General features: G+C 34.4%; 1 protein-coding gene across 3 annotated transcripts in view; it reads right to left on the reverse strand.

Moving 5' to 3' along the window:
- The window catches only part of LOC144980063 (uncharacterized), a 28477-nt gene extending 13671 nt beyond the window's left edge, over positions 1-14806 (reverse strand). Inside the window, exons 1-8 of one of the 3 annotated variants that reach the window (XM_078927545.1) lie at positions 14583-14716; positions 11264-11469; positions 9888-10053; positions 7163-7237; positions 5478-5552; positions 3018-3143; positions 923-1048; positions 270-395 (exon numbers count right to left, since the gene is read on the reverse strand). In XM_078927545.1, the coding sequence (XP_078783671.1) occupies positions 270-395; positions 923-1048; positions 3018-3143; positions 5478-5552; positions 7163-7237; positions 9888-10053; positions 11264-11469; positions 14583-14712 (1030 nt within the window). In that variant the 5' untranslated portion in view covers positions 14713-14716. Of the gene's footprint in view, positions 1-269; positions 396-922; positions 1049-3017; positions 3144-5477; positions 5553-7162; positions 7238-9887; positions 10054-11263; positions 11470-14582 lie in introns of all 3 variants that reach the window. The other 2 variants (XM_078927544.1, XM_078927547.1) reach the window with 2 other exon arrangements.
- Positions 14807-19022: the final 4216 nt, after the last annotated feature.

Genomic DNA, 19022 nt, shown 5'->3' on the forward strand with positions numbered 1-19022 from the left:
AATTGAATATCAACATTTTAAAACAAATAGAATTTTTTTTTTTAATTTATTTATTTATTTTTTTGGTAAAGAATCGTCTAAAAGAAAACAAATCAAAACAAATACAATTACGGCGCACACATATCATGCATCATATCCACTGTTGTTTACAATGCAATAATTGAGGCCTTGAGAATGCTCACCAAAATTTTGAAAATGATGATCGTAATATATGCCACATTACCAAACCATCTAAACAGGAAAAGAAGAAAGAAATAAGCAGTTCTTACCTTTAGTTGTTAATGCGATGATTTTTTCGGACATATCCTTGTTGGTTTCGGTCAAACGGGCTATTTCAGTTAACGTGTTTTTATTCTGTGTTTCCATTTGAACAATCTTTGCTTGGTTGGATGATTCTGTTAGAATCCATTATGATACATGATAAATTAAGTATGGATATTAAGCAAAAGTATAATTCTACAACCATGAAGAATATTAACTATTTTATTCTCTTTTTAAAAAACAACAAATCCAAATAGTCTTCGAATAACAATTTATAGAATCCCATTTGTTGCATTGCAATGAAAGGATTATTGATTTAGGACAAAAAACGGAAAGTTGAAGAAGATTTTAAGCAGAAAAATTCCTTTATTTATGCATTATTTTGTTCTTTTGTATTGTAATACTGAGCTTTGTATTTCTGATAGATACATATATATATATATATATATATATATATATATATATATATATATATATATATATATATATATATATATATATATTTTTTTTTTTTTTTTTTTTTTTATTATTTATTTTTTTTTTTTTATTATTATTATTATTTTTTTTTTACAAATATGTCTCGTATTTTTGTTTTGTTTTATTTTTATTGTTTTTCTATTATGCTATCATTGTAAAATCGGGTTTTCCTCACAATTAATACCTTTTAGTATCAGCGTTGATATTTTCTTTGCCATGTCTTTGTTGCTGTTCTTCAAATTGGTTATTTCAGTCCACATGTTCTTCTTGTCAGTCTCCAGACTTGCTACTCTCGATTGAAGGGAAGATTCTGTAGGAATTGAAAGATATTATTTTATTTCAAAAGGATTATAGTGTATTATAATTAGACTATTTCAGAGTAAACAACAGAATACTTGTTAGTTGCAGGAACATAAAGAGCAAAAGTAAAGCTTCTGCAAACGACAACACAAAAAAAAAAAATATTTAGAGTAAAATTTTAAATCTAGAATCTTAAATTTGTATAGAACATTTAGTTAACATAGCTAAATTTTGGCAAATTATATTTTTTTTACCGGTCCGATGTAGCTATGTGGTCTAGTGGTATGACACCCGCATTTGGAACGGAAGGTCCTGGGTTCGAGCCTCCCTCGGCGCATAGTTGAGTTCATTCTCTCACCGTACATGTGTAAAATGAATACCTGGCTGTTAACAGCTTTGTCTCTGTCCGAAAATATTGTAGTATCGCCTTTCAGGCGTCATGTCTCGTTCTACATGTTACTTGTTGCGGTTGGTCAGAGACCCCTTGTAAAACGCTTTGAGCATGTTTAGTGGATATTGCTCTATATAAAGGCTCGTTTTTTTTTTGGGGGGGGGGGGGTTTAAAAAAGAATTCTATCACACCACAGAGTATACCCAGTGGTTAACCTCTGTGGTGTAAACGGTTGCACATCTGATGAGTAATCTGGAAGTCTGAGGTTTGATCACATATCGAGGAGGGTTGATTTTTGAGGGTAATTTTGATTGTAAATGTGGTATTACGTCGAGGTGACCTTGACAAGAAAAAAATTAATTAAGTTAAAGTGGTCAGAAACAGGACACTTTTTGCTTTAGAATGGTGAGAAACTGCAATAATTCTCCTCGATAAAATATACTATTGATTAAAGCCATGTTTTATTATTTTTGACTTTTGAGTTAGAGTTAAATTATCGTGTATACCCCGACATAATAACGGCTTCTTTGACGCGGTGGGTAAGATTTTCCCTTTTGCTTTTTACAGCCCTATCACATTCCCAACTGTTTCCTCATTATAGCCAGATATTATTAATTCAAACTGTACATCGATGAGATAAGATGACCCTTAACTTGTCAAAATTCTTAAACCTGCATCTTTTAAGATGCTTATTTAAAGACTTATTTGAAGTAGAGACAAGTTGAGAGTTATATTGGGAAGGACGTGTTATAAGGATGCCAAACAACAGCTTCCCATGTGTGGCACTGGCATTATCATGACCACCCAACAACAACAAGAAGAGAAGAAGACCTAACAAAGGAGGACAGTTGATATTGAAACAGCACCTTCTGATGGTCCCATGCTACAATATTATCACAGTCCATCCAGGCGGCGACATTGTTACATCATTCGTGCACTGTGCAAACCAGGACTGCCAGATGACCAGAGTTTTCATTGCCAAATAGAATCTCTCTACTAACACTCTGATCCCCTTCAAAACCTCATTGGTTTTGAGAAACAAAAAGTCAACTAGACTAGGAAAAAATGTATTTTTGAAAAATAAAATTTTGTTTTTAAAGTAAGAATATAAATTAATAACAGAAACATGATTCGCTGTGTCACCAATTGACCATGCAAGTGGCCATCTGGCAGCCCTGTTGCGAGCCACCCGCAGCCGCGTAACACTGCAATGTTCAACCAGATATTCTGCTCTTTCAGATTCTTTGCCACAACTTGTACATGCAAAACAAGTGGACAGCCCACTCCGATTGAGCGTTAGATTCTGGATCTTAGTCTGTTTGCAGACACCCAATGTGTCAACTTGCTGGTACAGAAGCATGGCAACTTATCTCCCAATTTCAAGAAGACGGCGTTCCCAGGGTTTGCCCCAAGGGGGGAGGCCTTTAAGCTTTACTGCTGCAGCCGTCAGGACAACCTGGAGATGATGTGTTCACGACCCTATTCCCAATGAAGAGAGAAGGGAATAAGTCAAGTAAGTCAAACAGAGTTATTCAAATATATCAATTTGATATTTCATAGATATTGTGGTACATGTATGGATTATTACCTTTGCCAACCAATTCTTTGATTTCTGCTGCCATGTTCGCATTGCGATTCTTCAAAAGGGTTATTTCTCTTAACATCGTATTCTTGTCTTTTTCAAGACTAGTTACTCTTGTTTGAAGGGAAGATTCTGTAGGAAAAGGATGGGTAAGACATGAACATGTTTATTTATAATATTATAAGATATTGAATTGAATGTTAATCTTAACAATTCTATAGTAGTTTTACAAAATTTGCATCTTGATAATAATAAATTAAGGTGATGAGTAGTACAAGGTGTTTATACAACTGGAGTTTTATTATATAGTACAATATCCACTAAACGTGCTCAACGCGCTTTACAACGGGCCTCTGATCAGCAGTAATATGTAGAAAGAGACGTGACGCCTGTTAAGCAATATTGCAATTTTTTTCCTGATGGAGACAGCACTGTTAACAGCCAGGAACTCATTTTATATCTTGAGTACAGTGAGAGAATGTGAGTAAGGAAGTAAAGAACCTTTTCCAAGGTTTCAACTATGCACCGAGCGAGGCTCAGAGCCTGGACCTTCCAATCCAAAAGCGAGAGTCATTCCACAAGATCACATAGCCGCATAAAGATAATAATGACAATTTAAAAAAGGAAGTTATGAATAATGCAAATGTTTAGACTACAACAAAACCTTCAAAAATTGACAGACCTTGTCAAGATTTTCAAACATAGAGTGTCAATGAAATGTAAATGGTCTTGATATGACGTTGTATCCTTCCGAGAATAGAATTTGAGTTGATATTAAAACGCCGAGTCAAATCCATACTTGAAATCGATTATAAAATTGGAGTTAAGGGCGCCTATTGTTGACTATCATCTCTACTTTTCCCCAATGGCAATGCCAATGTAATTACTATTTATGGAGAGATGATGATGATGATGATGATGATGATGATGATGATGATAATGATGATGATTTTGATGATGACGGGCTTGAACAAAAAAGGTTGACAGGAGATTATCACTTAACGATGATTCACATTTATTTTGTTAAAGTTTTATTTTAGTAAGAACGGAGTCCATCTCACTCCAGTTATATTCCGGTAGGCTTAGAAAAACTTTACCTTCTAACATTAGATTATCATTCCTTTCATAGCCTTCTCTTTGAATTCATTTCAAAGTAGTGAATACTTTTCTTTCTACCTTCTGTCACGTAGCCACTTATTATAAAATCTGATTGATTTAATCTTCCTCACTCACGATTCTCAATAACCTATGCCTTGACAGCCAGACCACTCCACTCCTCATATAATTTATATTTTAAAGATTTATATCTTGTTATCGGGACTTGGCGGAAAACTCAATAAAGATTTATATCTTGTTATCGGGACTTGGTGGAAAACTCAATAAAGATTTATATCTTGTTATCGGGACTTGGTGGAAAACTCCATAAAGATTTATATCTTGTTATCGGGACTTGATGGAAAACTCCATTATTTGATTTCACTATCAAGACGCCGGAGCTTCAATGGTCACCTTTGCCAGCCTAAAACTGTCGAGATTGTCGTGTCCGGATCTTGATGAAAGAACCATCTGTCTAGAAGTAGGACCTCACAAGTCCGTACAACATTACCCTCATGATCACAGAAGTTGTCATGTTATCATTTGTAACTGTGATTATTATTCATTTATAAGAACATTCATTTCATTAAATTTCATCTTTCTATATTCACATCATCTTAAAACAACTCGTCATTTGTTCTTTATTTTAAATGTAACTAGTAAATTCTGGGTGTCTTATTTGTCACATCTTTATTTTATAAATTATTTTTAATCTTTATGGGCTCATTGTTGGAATGGAAATCTCAAAAAATGATGCAAAATATTGGCCATTACAAGAATGTTAAACTAGGCCCATAAGTGGGTTCGGATCTCAGACCTACATATACATAGACATCGCCATACACCCATGCCTATCTGTCAAAATTGCCAAATGTTGTAGAATATGGTGACTTCCATGGGACCTAAGTATTTCTGTCTGATGTGATCTGTCATCTTTTTTATAAAAACCAAGCGTTACCACAAGTGCTGGTTACTGATTGATGCAGAACACTGTTCTGAGGCTATGTGGCCAGGGCCAGTGTATGCTAATGACTTTATTTCCGAGTGTGAAGTGCAGAGCCAAGTTTTAGTGAGGCTTTTTATAGATTTTATAGATACAAAACTTAATTTTACACCTGCTTACTTCTTATGAATAGAAAATGTTAGCAAACAACTTTTCAAAATGCTTTACTTTGTACTCCACACAAAGGGACTCAAACCTTTGACCTGAAGGTCACAAGCTCGGATGTCTTACTACAAGACAAATAATTAAATAGAAGTCCTCATCATATATACGACCGTTTCAATGATGACATGAAAGAACGGACAAGTGCAGTATATAGCTGAGGAAGTAAAACTGCTACGATGCTGACAAATTTATTCAGACTTTACCCTTTAACCCGTTCTTCTTCACAGTCTCCTCAAGAGCTACCAATCGCTTCATGAGCTTGCTCACATCAGAGGATTCTGCGATTTGATCAATGATGGATTTGATAAGATGTGTTGTGGTGATAAAGAGATGACATCAAAGAACATATTAATCAGATAGACAGGTATATAGAAAGATATTGATAGACAGCTGGATATGGTTAGATAGATAGATAGATAGATAGATAGATAGATAGATAGATAGATAGATAGATAGATAGATAGATAGATAGATGGATGATAGATAGATAGATAGATAGATAGATAGATAGATAGGTAAGTAGATAGATAGATAGATAGATAGATAGATAGATAGATAGATAGATAGATAGATAGATAGATAGATAGATAGATAGATAGATCGATAAAATAGATAGATGGGTGGTTAAAAAGATAGATATATAAATAAATAGATAAATGGGTTGAATAATAGATAAATAGACTAAAAATAGATAGATTGATATACTTAGTTACCTTTAAATAAAATGTTTGTTTTTTGTTTGTTTGTTTTTTGTTTTTTTTTTGTTTGTTTTTTTTTGTTTTTTTTTTTTTTTTTTTTTGGGGGGGGGGGGGGTTGTAATTGAACTACAATGACAATACATCCTTATTCATTTTTGATCAGAATGTTTGCCCCTGAAATGTTGATGAATTCAGCTCGTCCTCTCCAATGAATCAGTATCTTGTCGTGGTTGGAGAGCTTGCGTGCCTCAATGATCCGAAGAGTTATGTCGGCGGGCGATTTAACTCCTGACAGGGTCACCCATGCCAAACAGGTGAACGATGAGAAGCCAGACTAAAATTGATCCAATTGGGACATAGGTATAAGGCAACCGTCGAGTCAGAACACAGCAGAGCCCACGACGTGTGTGGGAGGTGTAATGAACTGACTTATTATTAGTATAGAAAATTAATCGGATTAGAAACAACATATGTTCAAACTTCGGGTAGAGAGAACTCATAAGCGAGGGGTTGCAATAAATCCAGGAGAAGGTCACTCTAAAATTAAACCAAGGGTAGGAAGGACTCTGTAGCTCGGGAGAGCAACCAGCCTAAGAAAAGGACACTCCGAAATAAAACCAAGGGTGGCACGACTCTTTAGCTCGGGAGAGCAACAAGCCTAGGAGAAATCTCCAAAATAAATCCTGGTCCTCCAAGTCTGGGGGTTTGAATTAGGCCAACAACCAGGTGAAGCATAGAGATCGAGTTGAAGGCAGCCGGACAACCCTGGGCACAAATATAGAAGACCTCCAAAAGGCGAGTCAGGTGGAAGAGTACTGTTGCGGCCCTTATGTTCCACAAAGAATCAAGAGGCTTAAGCCAAGTAAGTCAACTCAGCTCGTCAAAAATTCAAAAACATGAGACCTCCTATTGGTTTCAGGTTTTTAAGACTATTTGACAAAAAGTGGCGGGACATCTTACTATACAATATTTAAAGTTTTTAAAAAATGAAGCCAGTCTTTCTAAAAGTATTGTCTGCCAGATCGAAGCATGTCAATTGTCAAAACACCGCTGGGTAAAAAGAGGGGTTAGTAAAAACTTAAACTCAACCTGTAAATTAAAAATAAAAGTAGTTTGCTAATCTATGGTACAAAATAACCTCATATAAAATGTATACACACAAATACATTAAGAACTCTTGAGGTACTAACCCGTTTCCACATCCATTTTCCTCTTTTTCTCAAGAGAGGCCACTCTGTTCATTAACTTGTCCACTTCTGGAGATTCTGTGGTTTTACGGATAGATGCTTATTATTTTAAGGAACAGTTATTACTACCTACTACCTAGCGCATAAATGAATAATAATATTAATAATAATAATAATAATAATAATAATAATAATAATAATAATAATAATAATAAAAATAATAATAATAATAATGATGATAATAATGATAATAATAATAATAATAATAATAATAATAATAATAATAATAAATAATAATAATAATAATAATAATAATAATAATAATAATCATGAATAAAAATAATAATAATAAAAATAAAATAATAATAATAATAAAATAATAATAATAATAATAATAATAATAATAATAATAATAATAATAATAATAATAATGGTATTAATAATAATAAAAATAATTTTTAAAAATAAATATTAATATAATAATAATAAATAATAATAATAATAATAATAATAATAATAATAATAATAATAATAATAATAATAGTGCACATTTGTTGAGCGCAGCTTTCCCTGCTATATATAATGCAGGCTTTGAGTGCATTAGAATGACATGTACATATATTTATCTTTTTCATATATTACAAATTTCTTCTTTAATAGACATACTTGTATATTTATTGAAAGGTACGAATCAAACACGACTCCAAGATTCCTAACTTTATTGACAAAAGACACTTTGATTCGTTTATCTAAAAAAAAAAGTTTGATTAATTTTATTTTTGTTCCCAATTATTAACACCTCAATTTTATCCACATTCAATTTTAATTTATTCTTCCCCATCCATTCGCTAACTTCACCAATGCAGTTTTTACAGCATTCAATTTTCCTGTCAAATGTTGATTGATGGTTGGTGTCGTAGATCTGGATGTCGTCGGCATAACAATGGTATTCAAGACCATACGAACAAATGATATCCCCAGGTGCTGTATCTCCAAATAAATCAGGTTTTCATCACTCAGCTCTTTGTTATTTTTTCAGGACGCCATAGATGTGATCAGTTCTCATCTCAAATAGCCCATAAACGTTAACGCTATATAAGATAGTTTAGTTAGTTGGATACAATTGCTTTGGCAAGTGGAGCTGGTGCATATTTTACCCCAACGTATAACACCAATATAATCTTATAAGAAACCCCCCAAATAGTTCTTAGAATCTTGGATGACACCTTGGTCATAATTCATACATGCCTTTCTACCCTTTTAAAAAAAATCTTTAATGCCGCTGTTAAAGCTCAAACCAGAGGCCTGCTGAGACTATTCTGGAATTCTAAGCGAGCTCTCCAAGCACTTCACCGTTAGCCAATAAAGTTATAAAACCAGCTTTCAACATAAAACCGGTCTTATTTTAATCTGCAATTCGCAATAAATTAATCGCTTCCCAACCCAATCGCTAGTCTGTGAACATTTTGAGGAAAATAGTAGCTCACTTACTCACTGCCAGGTGGCATGTTGGGCAACAATTAAGGACCTTCTCTCCCATCTGCCCTAACTATGAGCATCCTTTTGGGCACACTCCACCTGTTCAGCTTCTACTGTTCATCTCCAAGAAGTTTCTCATTCTCAGTTGCTCACACTTTCCTTTCCCCTCGGGTGTCCAATGGAAAGCCATCTTAGGGATAGAACGGTCCTCCCTCAGAACGTGTGTGACCCAACTCCACCGTTTCGCTAAGAGGATTGTGGGTAAATTCTGACAAGTTTGCTGTCTGACATTTTTTGAGGGCCAAAACAATGGAGGATTCTGGAAAGAATTGCTGCATGGAATGCTGATAACTTCCGTTTAATTCTTCCTCCGTCATCCTCCAACATTCAGAGACGAAAGGAAGACATTGAAGACACACATTTTGTACAGACTGAGTTTTGTTCTAATTCTATTTGAGATATCTCCAGACATTTTTTTTTTAGTAATTTGGAAGCACTTTTTGCTTTGTATAGTCTGCTTTGGATGTATGTTTTGTTTTGTTTGTTTTTAAGAGTTTACGGCGCTTGTGATTGTGACATATTTAGGTCATTTCAGAGCCAGTAAAAAAAAAGAAAATCTTAGAAGAAAAAAAAGTTTACAATTAAAAACACACAAGTAAAAGTAAGAAACAAAGGGGACTGGCTCAAATAGGGAAAAGATTTTAAGGGGTTTGCTCCTCCATCTTGCCTGACAATGCTTCCTATAGGTGAATTAATCAACAAATAGGAGCATGTTTCTATCCATTGTTTTAGGATGTGGATTATTAACATTATGAGTCATTATTTTGGTTTAGGTACGACTGAGCTTTAAACCAGCCCACTGTGCATAGAGGTTGAGATTATTATTCGGCTTGGCTTAAATAGTTTAGTTAAAAAGATGGATTACAAAAATAAAGAACTTAAAGTAAAATCCAGATTAGTTTGTCCTTACACCAAAATCTGAAAAGCAGAAATATTGGGATATTCTCAAGAAAAAGAAATACTTAATCCACAGTGACAAACACAAGCCTTTAAAGTTACGTTTTGGATCTCCAATATATTTTTTTATCAAAAAAATAAAAATAAAATAAAATAAGGGACCTTCAGAGCCATTTGGTCCATGGATGGAGTTTATCCCGGTTTCTATAGCGTGAAATGGACAACAGCAATTGTTCGCTATTTTCAAAATATTTTTTCTTTCTTTTTATATTTTTCATATATCCTACATTACCTGTATCGATAACCAGATTACCGCTGACTTCTTTCTCCAGTAAGATACCTTCAGTGTTGACGTAGAACATGGTACACGTGTACACACCTCCGTCCTTCTGGTGGGGTTTAGGCAAGGACAGGTTGAGGTAGGTTTTACCTTCATCGTTATTTACCATCCCATGGACCTAGAATGTGTCAGTGTCATGGTGTCATGGGATTATGATGTGGTAATCATAATGGTGGCGACTATGATGTTATGGTGATGGTGATGGTGGTCGTGGAGATAATTATGATATTGATGATGATGTTTTTTGAGGGTTTTACGGCGCCTGCAACACATTTAGGTTATATCAACGCCATTAAAAAGGAAGAAAATGGGATAGTAAAAAGTTCTAGAATTACAATTAAAGCACCCAAGAGAAAGTAAGACAAAGGAGAACTGGGAAGAAATAGGGATCAGATGCCGATTACAAGAGCACACCATCAATGGACTTAGTTTGATATCACCTATAAGTCTTTGTTTTTGTTTTTTGTTTTTTAAGGGTTTTACGGCGCTTGCAACACATTTAGGTTATATCAGCGCCAGTAAAAAGGAATAAAATTGGATAGTCAAAAGTTCTAGAATTACAATTAAAGCACCCATCAAAAAGTAAGACAAAGGGGAATTGAGAACAAATAGGGATCAGATGTAGATTCCAAGAGCATACGACCAATGTACTTAGTTTGAAATCACCTACAAGTCTCATCCAGACACAAGCACAAAATCCAACATATAGGAACACACTCAGATGCTTACATTATACATTCAAAATAAAAATAATAATACACAACAGAGAGATGATTTACAAGGAAAAAAATATCATCTCCCAAAACAATAACAATGCATTTGACTGTTTCCCTCTCAGCCAGGACTCCGACCAAGGCAGGAAAAAAACTAAGTAATCTCATTCCAAGACAAAGACAGAAAGCATGTTGGAAAACAGATATAAGGGGATAGAAGACACAGTGTGTACCTCCCTGCCCGCTATGGGAGGTCAGGATCCCCACCCAGTCCTATAAGTCTCATCCGGACACAAGCACAAAATACAACAAAGAGAAATACATTCAAATGCTTACATTATACATTAAAAATAACAAATATAATAATACATAACAGAGAGATGATTTATAAGGAAAAAAAATATCATCTCCCAAAACAATAACTACGCATTTGACTGTTTCCCTCCCAGTCAGGTCCAGGACAAAACCAAGTAATTTCATTCCAAGACAAAGACAGAAAGCATGTTGGGGATAGAAGACACAGTATGTACCTCCCTGCCCACTATGGGAGGTAGGATCCCCACCCAGATGATGATGATGACGATAATCTTAAACTACCTAATGTGAAATACCCACCGAAAATCTCTTTGATATCTCCTTACTATATATGGGTTGTGAGTGAGGATGAACTATGACCATTGGCGATTCCTTGTTCTTAGAGATCTGTAGCAATAGAATCTTTTCTGTATTATTATCATGGTCAACAACACAGGAGAAGTCAACCTCTGTATTCAAATTCTTTAAATGTTTTTCTGGGAATATCTTTATCTGGAGGCTTGAGCCTGCAAAATGATGGTTGGGGTTAATAAGAGTACATAGTGTAGTGATGGTGGTAGTGGGAGTAGTAGTAGTAGTAGTAGTTGTAGTAGTAGTAGTAGTAATAGTAATAGTAGTAGTAGTAGTAGTAGTAAGTAGTGGTGGTGGTGGTAGTAGTAGTTGTAGTAGTAGTATTAGTAGTAGTAGTAGGAGTAGTAGTAGTAGTAGTAGTAGTAGTAGTAGTAGTAGTGGTAGTAGTAGTTGTAGTAGTAGTAGTAGTTGTAGAAGTAGTAGTAGTTTTGTAGTAGTAGTAGTTGTAGTAGTAGTAGTAGTAGTAGTAGTAGTAGTAGTAGTAGTAGTAGTAGTAGTAGTAATATTAGTGATATTGGTGGTAGTAGTAGTAGTAGTAGTAGTAGTAGTAGTAGTAGTAGTATAGTAGTAGTAGTAGTATATATGGTAGATATTGTAGTAGTAGTAGTAGTTGAGAAGTAGTAGTAGTTTTGTAGTAGTAGTAGTGTAGTAGTAGTAGTAGTAGTAGTAGTAGTATATTAGTGTATAGTGTAGTAGTAGTAGTAGTAATTTATGAATGGAGTAGTAGTAGTAGTAGTAGTAGTAGTCGTAGTAGTAGTAGTAGTATATGTAGAGTAGATAGTAATTTTATTAGTTATTACTGGTAAAGAGAGTCAGTATAAGTAAGTATCGCAGTAATAGTTAGTGAAAATATGGTAGTATAGTAATAGAGAGTGTAGTGAGTAGTAGTAGTAGTAGTAGTGTAGATAGTAGTAGTAGTAAGTAATAGTAGTAGTAGTAAGTAGTAAGTAGTGGTGGTGGTGTAGTAGTAGTTGTAGTAGTAGTATTAGTAGTAGTAGTAGAGTATAGTAGTAGTATAGTATAGTAGTAGTAGTAGTAGTAGTAGTATAGTGTAGTAGTAGTTGTAGTAGTAGTATAGTTGTAGAAGTAGTAGTATTTTAGTAGTAGTAGTAGTTGTAGTATAGTAGATATAGTAGTAGTAGTAGTATAGTAGTAGTAGTAGTAGATATTAGTGATATGTGTAGTATAGTAGTATAGTAGTAGTAGTAGTAGTAGTATAGTAGTAGTAGTAATTTAGTGATATTGGTAGTAGTAGTAGTAGTAGTAGTAGTATGTAGAGTAGTATAGTAGTGATATAGAGTAGTAGAGTAATATAGTGATTGAGAGAAGTAGAGAAGTAGTAGTGAGTAGTAAGTAGTAGTCGATAGGTAGTATATTGTAGCAGCAGTTTGTTTGTTATTAAGGGTTTTACGGCGCTTGCAACACATTAAGGTCAATCAGCGCCAGTAAAGAGGAGAAAATGGATAGAAAAAAAGTCTAGAATTACAATTAAAGCACCCAAGAAAAGGTAAGACAAAGCGGAATTGGTTCAAATAGGAAACAGATGTAGATTCCAAGTGCTTAGTTTGAAATCACCTAAAAATCTCACCCAGACACCAGCACAAGATTCCATGAAAAGGAATACACTCAAATGTTTACAAATCATATGTTAAAAATAAAAAATAACAATATACAGAGAGATATTTACAATGGAAAAATACATCTCCAAAACTATAACTATACATCGACTGTTTGCTCCCAGCAAGGACTCGGCCAGGTAGGACAAAACTAAGTACTCTCATCCGAGAAACAACAATTTGAAAACAGATATAGGATATTTTATGTTAAAGTTTTACGCCTTGCAACACATATAGTTACGTAGTCACGCCATAAAAGAGAAATATCAAGTCTAGAATTACAATTAAAACTCGCACCAAGAAGAGTAAGACAAAGGGAATTGGACAAATGATCAGATGTAATTCAAACAACACAATGACTTAACTGATATCACCTATATTCTCACAACCACACAGATCCAACAAGAGAATATCAAGCTACATTTCATTGTACTTTAAAAATAACAAATATAATAATACACAACCGAGAGATGATTTACAAGGAAAAAAATATCATCTCCCAAAACAATAACTGTTTCCCTCCCAGCCAAGGACTCCGGCCAGGGTCGGGACAAAACCAAGCAATCTCATACCAAGACAAAGACAGAAAGCATGCTGGAAAAAAGATATAAGGGGATAGAAGACACAGTAAGTAGGTACCTCCCTGCCCACCGTGGAGGTAGGGAACCCCACCTAGATATAGGGGGATAGAAGACTCAGTGTCTCCCTGCTCACTATGGGAGACCAGGAACCCCACCCAGGTAGCAACAGTAGTAGTAGCAGTATGAGTAGTGATGATGTTGGTGTTGGTAGTAGTAGTAATAGTAGTAGTAGTAGTAGTAGTAGTAGTAGTATTAGTAGTAGTAATAGTAGTAGTAGTAGTAGTAGTAGTAGTAGTGGAAAAAGTAGTAGTTTGTTTGTTTGTTTGTTTTTTAAGGGTTTTACGGCGCTTGCAACACATTTAGGTTATATCAGCGCCAGTAAAAAGGAAGAAAATGGGACAGTAAAAAGTTATAGAATTACAATAGTAGTAGCAGTTTTAGTAGTAGTAGTAGTAGTAGTAGTAGTAGTAGTAGTAGTAGTAGTAGTAGTAGTAGTAGTAGTAGTAGTAAGAGTAGTAGTAGTAGTAGTAGTAGTAGTAGTAGTAGTAGTAGTAGTAGTAGTAGTAGTAGTAGTAGTAGTAGTAGTAGTAGTAGTAGTAGTAGTAGTAGTAGTAGTAGTAGTAGTAGTAGTAGTAGTAGTGGTAGTAGTAGCAGCAGCAGCTATAATAATATTAGAGCCAGTCATGTTTGTGTATTATCACTATCGTCAGCAATAGAGAATTCAACTTCTGTATTAAGTCTTTAAATCCAATAATCTTTGAAACGTTCAAATGAGTCTAGGGTCTAAGAGCTTTTAATATGTTATATGTCATCTGTAAATGTTGATCTATCACATATGTAAATGTTGATCTATCACATATATATGAAGTAAACGTATACTGACCAAAATGATGAGTACTTGCATGGCAGTAAAGATAGTGTGAGTTTAAGATTAAGTAAAAGTTAGAAGGAATTTGGTGAGACTGACAACTTGTGTTCTAAAAACAGTTGTCTGAAAACGATATCAAACAGTTGAGTGAGGTCAAACATACTATACGTTCTATAATTGGTCACTAATTTAATGTTACTCACATGTATTCAACTCCTTACAAATTAACACTGTGACGATTATTATTAAGCATAAATTATCATTAAATGTTTTCCTGTCCATTCTTAGTCTTGTACAATGTACCAGTAAGTAAGCACTCAAAATTGTTGTCATTGGGTGTCTTGATTGTGCAAAGCAAAACGAAAATCAAAAACGAAAAATAAATAACAGTAGAAAATACTGATAACGAACATGCTAAACACAAATTAATGGATATAGCGAATGTATTGTATGTCTTTATTCTTAGTTTCCCTTAAATCAATGCTAAAAACTTCTAATGAACTAAACAAATTTTTTTCTGCCAATGTTGATCGTTATATCAGTATTCGATTGTAGATAAATTCACGGACCATTATTTAGTGTTATCAGCTATCAAGGTTGTGAGCTGTAGTTATTCAAAATCTAATCTTAGTACGATAAACACCAATTTAAGACTTGATAAATTGATGGACAAAAATAATCAGCATTCCTCTGTAAAGACCGATCTCCGTGTTTTGCCCTCGGGCAAACAGTGGAGATTGGACTGGCAAGGAAAAATCGCCGATGAGACGATCATTCCCTGCCCTTCAATGACAGTAAGTATGGCTGACGTTGTTTTATGTGATGCGCTTGATGTATGTGTTCTTGCTCCTCAAGAAAAGTGAGAGACAAAGCAAAAAAGAACATTTGAGAGTAAAAATTGGTTACAAAAACGACCATTTTACACGCAAACAAACATTATATTTTTAATAAAAAAGAATATTACAGTTTGATGTTTTACAAACAGCTCCTTTTATTTAAAAGCGGAGCATTATCATTCCATGCCTTTTGTTTTTATAATTTATATCATCATCATCGTCATCAGCAGCATAAGCATTGACTTCATCATCAACATCATTGGCGTAAATCATTATTATTATAATGTATTATCAATACTACTATTAATATTATCATTATTATTCTTCTTATTATCATTACTATTATTATTTTTATTATTGGCCCGTTGAGCACATGATTTTCCATGTGCGAGTTGAACCCCACGTGTAAATGGACCATAGGTTTATCACGGGCCTAGTTGGTTATCACAAGTTACACAGGCTCTCATCCTCAAAGTTGTGATTATCAGTCATTTTGATATGATTGGTTATCAATAGGTTATCAATCCCTTCTACTGTCACCATAACATAGGTTACGAAACTATTCTACTATCATCAAAACAAAGGATGATATTCTTATTTTCTGTAATTGATAGTGGAGTTAATTCTACCATCTAGTTAGTCAATTGCAAGTATTACTTTTCTTCGTCCTTCATAAAATAGTTAAAAACAGATGATGTGATAAAAATTATGCTCTCTCTCTGTCTTTTTTTCTGCCCACTTCCTCTTAAAATAGAATACTCAATATTTATATAGCAAATTTCCAGAGACATCATGCTCAATGTGCTTCATTAGTACCCCAGCAGGTCAAATGGATCCAAATTTCCATGTCACCAGTTATAAATAATAATGTGAAATTGAATGTAAGCTTCCATTTAATTACAAAAACAGATTAAGTGAATGTTTCGGGTTTCCCCTTTATCAACAAAACAGGATGAATGAAACACCACAGATGAATGAGATAATGTGGTAGTGGCGTAGTTAAGATATTTATTAAGGTGTTTTATTCATCCTGATTTGTTGATAAAGGGGAAACTCGAAACGTTCATTTGATCTGTTTTTGTAATTAAATTGAAGCTTACATTCAATTTCATATTATTATTTATTTCTTCGAGCTTCGAGCAGCAACATTTACATTAAGTCACCAGGTAGGTCACCTTATTGTCCTAGTGCCCTTACAAAATCCGTCAATGCCTACAACTGGTACGTTCCTGAAGTCAAGAGCGGTGTGGATATAAAGTGCCTTACCCAAGGATACAACACTGAGGCCAGGGTTTTGCAATCCATATGGTCAGTGACCGTGCTTAATCAAGGCAACTCCTGAGCTACCGACACCATGCTGATGACAAATGCTTCACTCTGTTGCAAACACTCACCACTTGTACGGATAGTATGATTTAATCATGGTTTGTTGCCAAAACAGTATGGATAGCTGGTTCTGATATTAGTATTAGACCTGGTGGAAAGTACTCTATGATGTAACATTTAGTCAAGAGGATAACTACAGGCATATACCTACCCTTAATTTTCAAATTTCAGGGACATTTTACGAATAAAACCTCAAATTGATGACTTGGAATAATAAAAATCAAATGATAAAAGTGGTTTCCGACTCAGTAAAAGGAAGCAGGTCAGTCTGCAATACAATAACATGATAATTTATCCATTTGTCTACAGCCCATCCATTTTTTGAAAATGCATCCAAGGCGCAAATCTGCAGTGCCTACATGGTGCTTTTATTCTTTGAAACTGTTTCCACAATAAATGAAAGCAGGAGCTGTGGTCGCCAAGCCCCACAGCTGATGGGAGAATGCCATCTATAGACCGATTATTCTGTGGTCTGGTATTGGAGAACTTAACACATGGACAGTTGTTACAATGATTGGATATTTCCCTTTATTTAAAACATATTTATTATAAGAGAAGACTTAATTATCCAGCTTTTCCATCTTCCAATATTGAAGTTATCATTAGTCTCTCTCCCTCCATGCATCTCTCTCTAACACACACACACACACACATATCAAGACATTGATTAGCTTTTAAGACCAGTAATGAATTCATCCACTCGTTCATATACATAAATTAACTTATAAACTGGTCATCATTCATAAACACTGTTGTCTTGAGCAAGGTCCAGCTAAAAGCACAGTTAGGGCATAAAACAGAATTTTTACTAAATAAATTTAGCCCTTAAAGCATGTTAAAATTTCCAGCTAGATTTAAAGATGCTGAAAAAAAAATGGAGAAAATAATAAATCATGTCCTTTACTGAGTATAGTCTTATTCTATCACTTCTCTTACAATTTAATAAACTATCAGCTTATCCAGAACCAAATGGGCAGTATGACGTTCTCACATGATGTGACAGAGAAAGTAATAATCTAACCAGCAGCCCCCCCCCCCCCCCCCACATGATGTGACAGAGAAAGGAATAATCTAACCAGCACCCCCCCACATGATGTGACAGAGAAAGGAATAATCTAACCAGCAGACCCCCCCCCCCCCCCCTTCTCCCCACCAAATATTTTAACTGCCTTTTTTAAAAGAAAACTGGAACAATGGCATTTTCAGGTCTAAAACCTAGTGCAGACAGTGACAGAAAATCATTGGGGAAACACATTTTGAGTGTAACTGGAACTTTGGGACATTGAATTAGCACCAAATTTTTTTTTTAAATCATCAGAATCCGCTATAAGCACTTTGCTTTGTTCCCGGGGACCATGCTCATAAATGGTGGCCACTTTATTTTCATAACTTTTTCAAAACATTGTGTGCAGATACAATACAGATATTCATATCATGTCGTACACTCTGGTGTGAATGAGTTGCTGGCTAATGGCAGTGATGGATATTGGAAGGATCCTGGTACAAAAAGAGAGCCTAAAAAGAGATACACTTGTTTTGTATGAAATGAAAATGTGGTGCCATAAAACGAAGCATTCTTAAGTGCATTGAGCACCAATAAACAATTCAAATATGCTTTATTTAAATGTGCATAGATATTCATTTATCCAATGCTTACCTATTCATTTATTTATTCTATACACAATGTACATCCAATTACTCTTGATTTTATGTTTAATGTAAAAGTAATGAAAAATATTGAATAAAAAAAACAAAACCCAAAAAAATGGTATAATAACAGTAACAGCTTTATAAAAGAACAAAACACATAACAAGGCACTCGAAATTTAAGATCATCTCAGTCCCAACTTCTAAAGGTTACCACCTCAAAATCCACTTTCAGTAAAAAAGCCTTTTCATCCATAGCTCCATGCCTATGGGACGCACTTAGTCCTCGGACAAAGTCCTGTGAAAATTTATCATCTTTCAGGAAATGTCTGAAGACCGAGTTGTTCCGTGAGGCTTATTTTTCAAGAAATAGATGTTGCTTAGATTTGACGTAGTGTTGTAATTTTTAATTTTGTTGTTTTAAAACATGTTTTTTATTACCTAAAGCGCCGCAGAGCACGATTAACGTAGATGTATAGGCGCTATATAAATTCATTATTTACATTTTGGGGGTTCAAATCATTCTTCAGCCAGCAGCAAAAACACACAAAAAAAACCTCATAGGTTATAAGGGCTTAACTCACTCAACCCTAACACCGACTATATCCGTAATATACCCAGGGTTACTGTTACCTATGCCTATTTATTACATTTTTCTGAGACAAATTATAGGCGTAGTATCAAAACTAATGTTCTAAATGTTTACATGTTAATTAATGGTAGTTGAATAAAAATATCTATGCACATACTCATTTTTAATACAATTTTTTCCAA

This window comes from Berghia stephanieae, chromosome 9 (assembly GCF_034508935.2).
Source record: "Berghia stephanieae isolate SIO BIC M18660-M18661 chromosome 9, UCSD_Bste_1.3, whole genome shotgun sequence".
In the NCBI taxonomy this organism is placed as follows: Eukaryota; Metazoa; Mollusca; class Gastropoda; order Nudibranchia; family Aeolidiidae; genus Berghia; species Berghia stephanieae.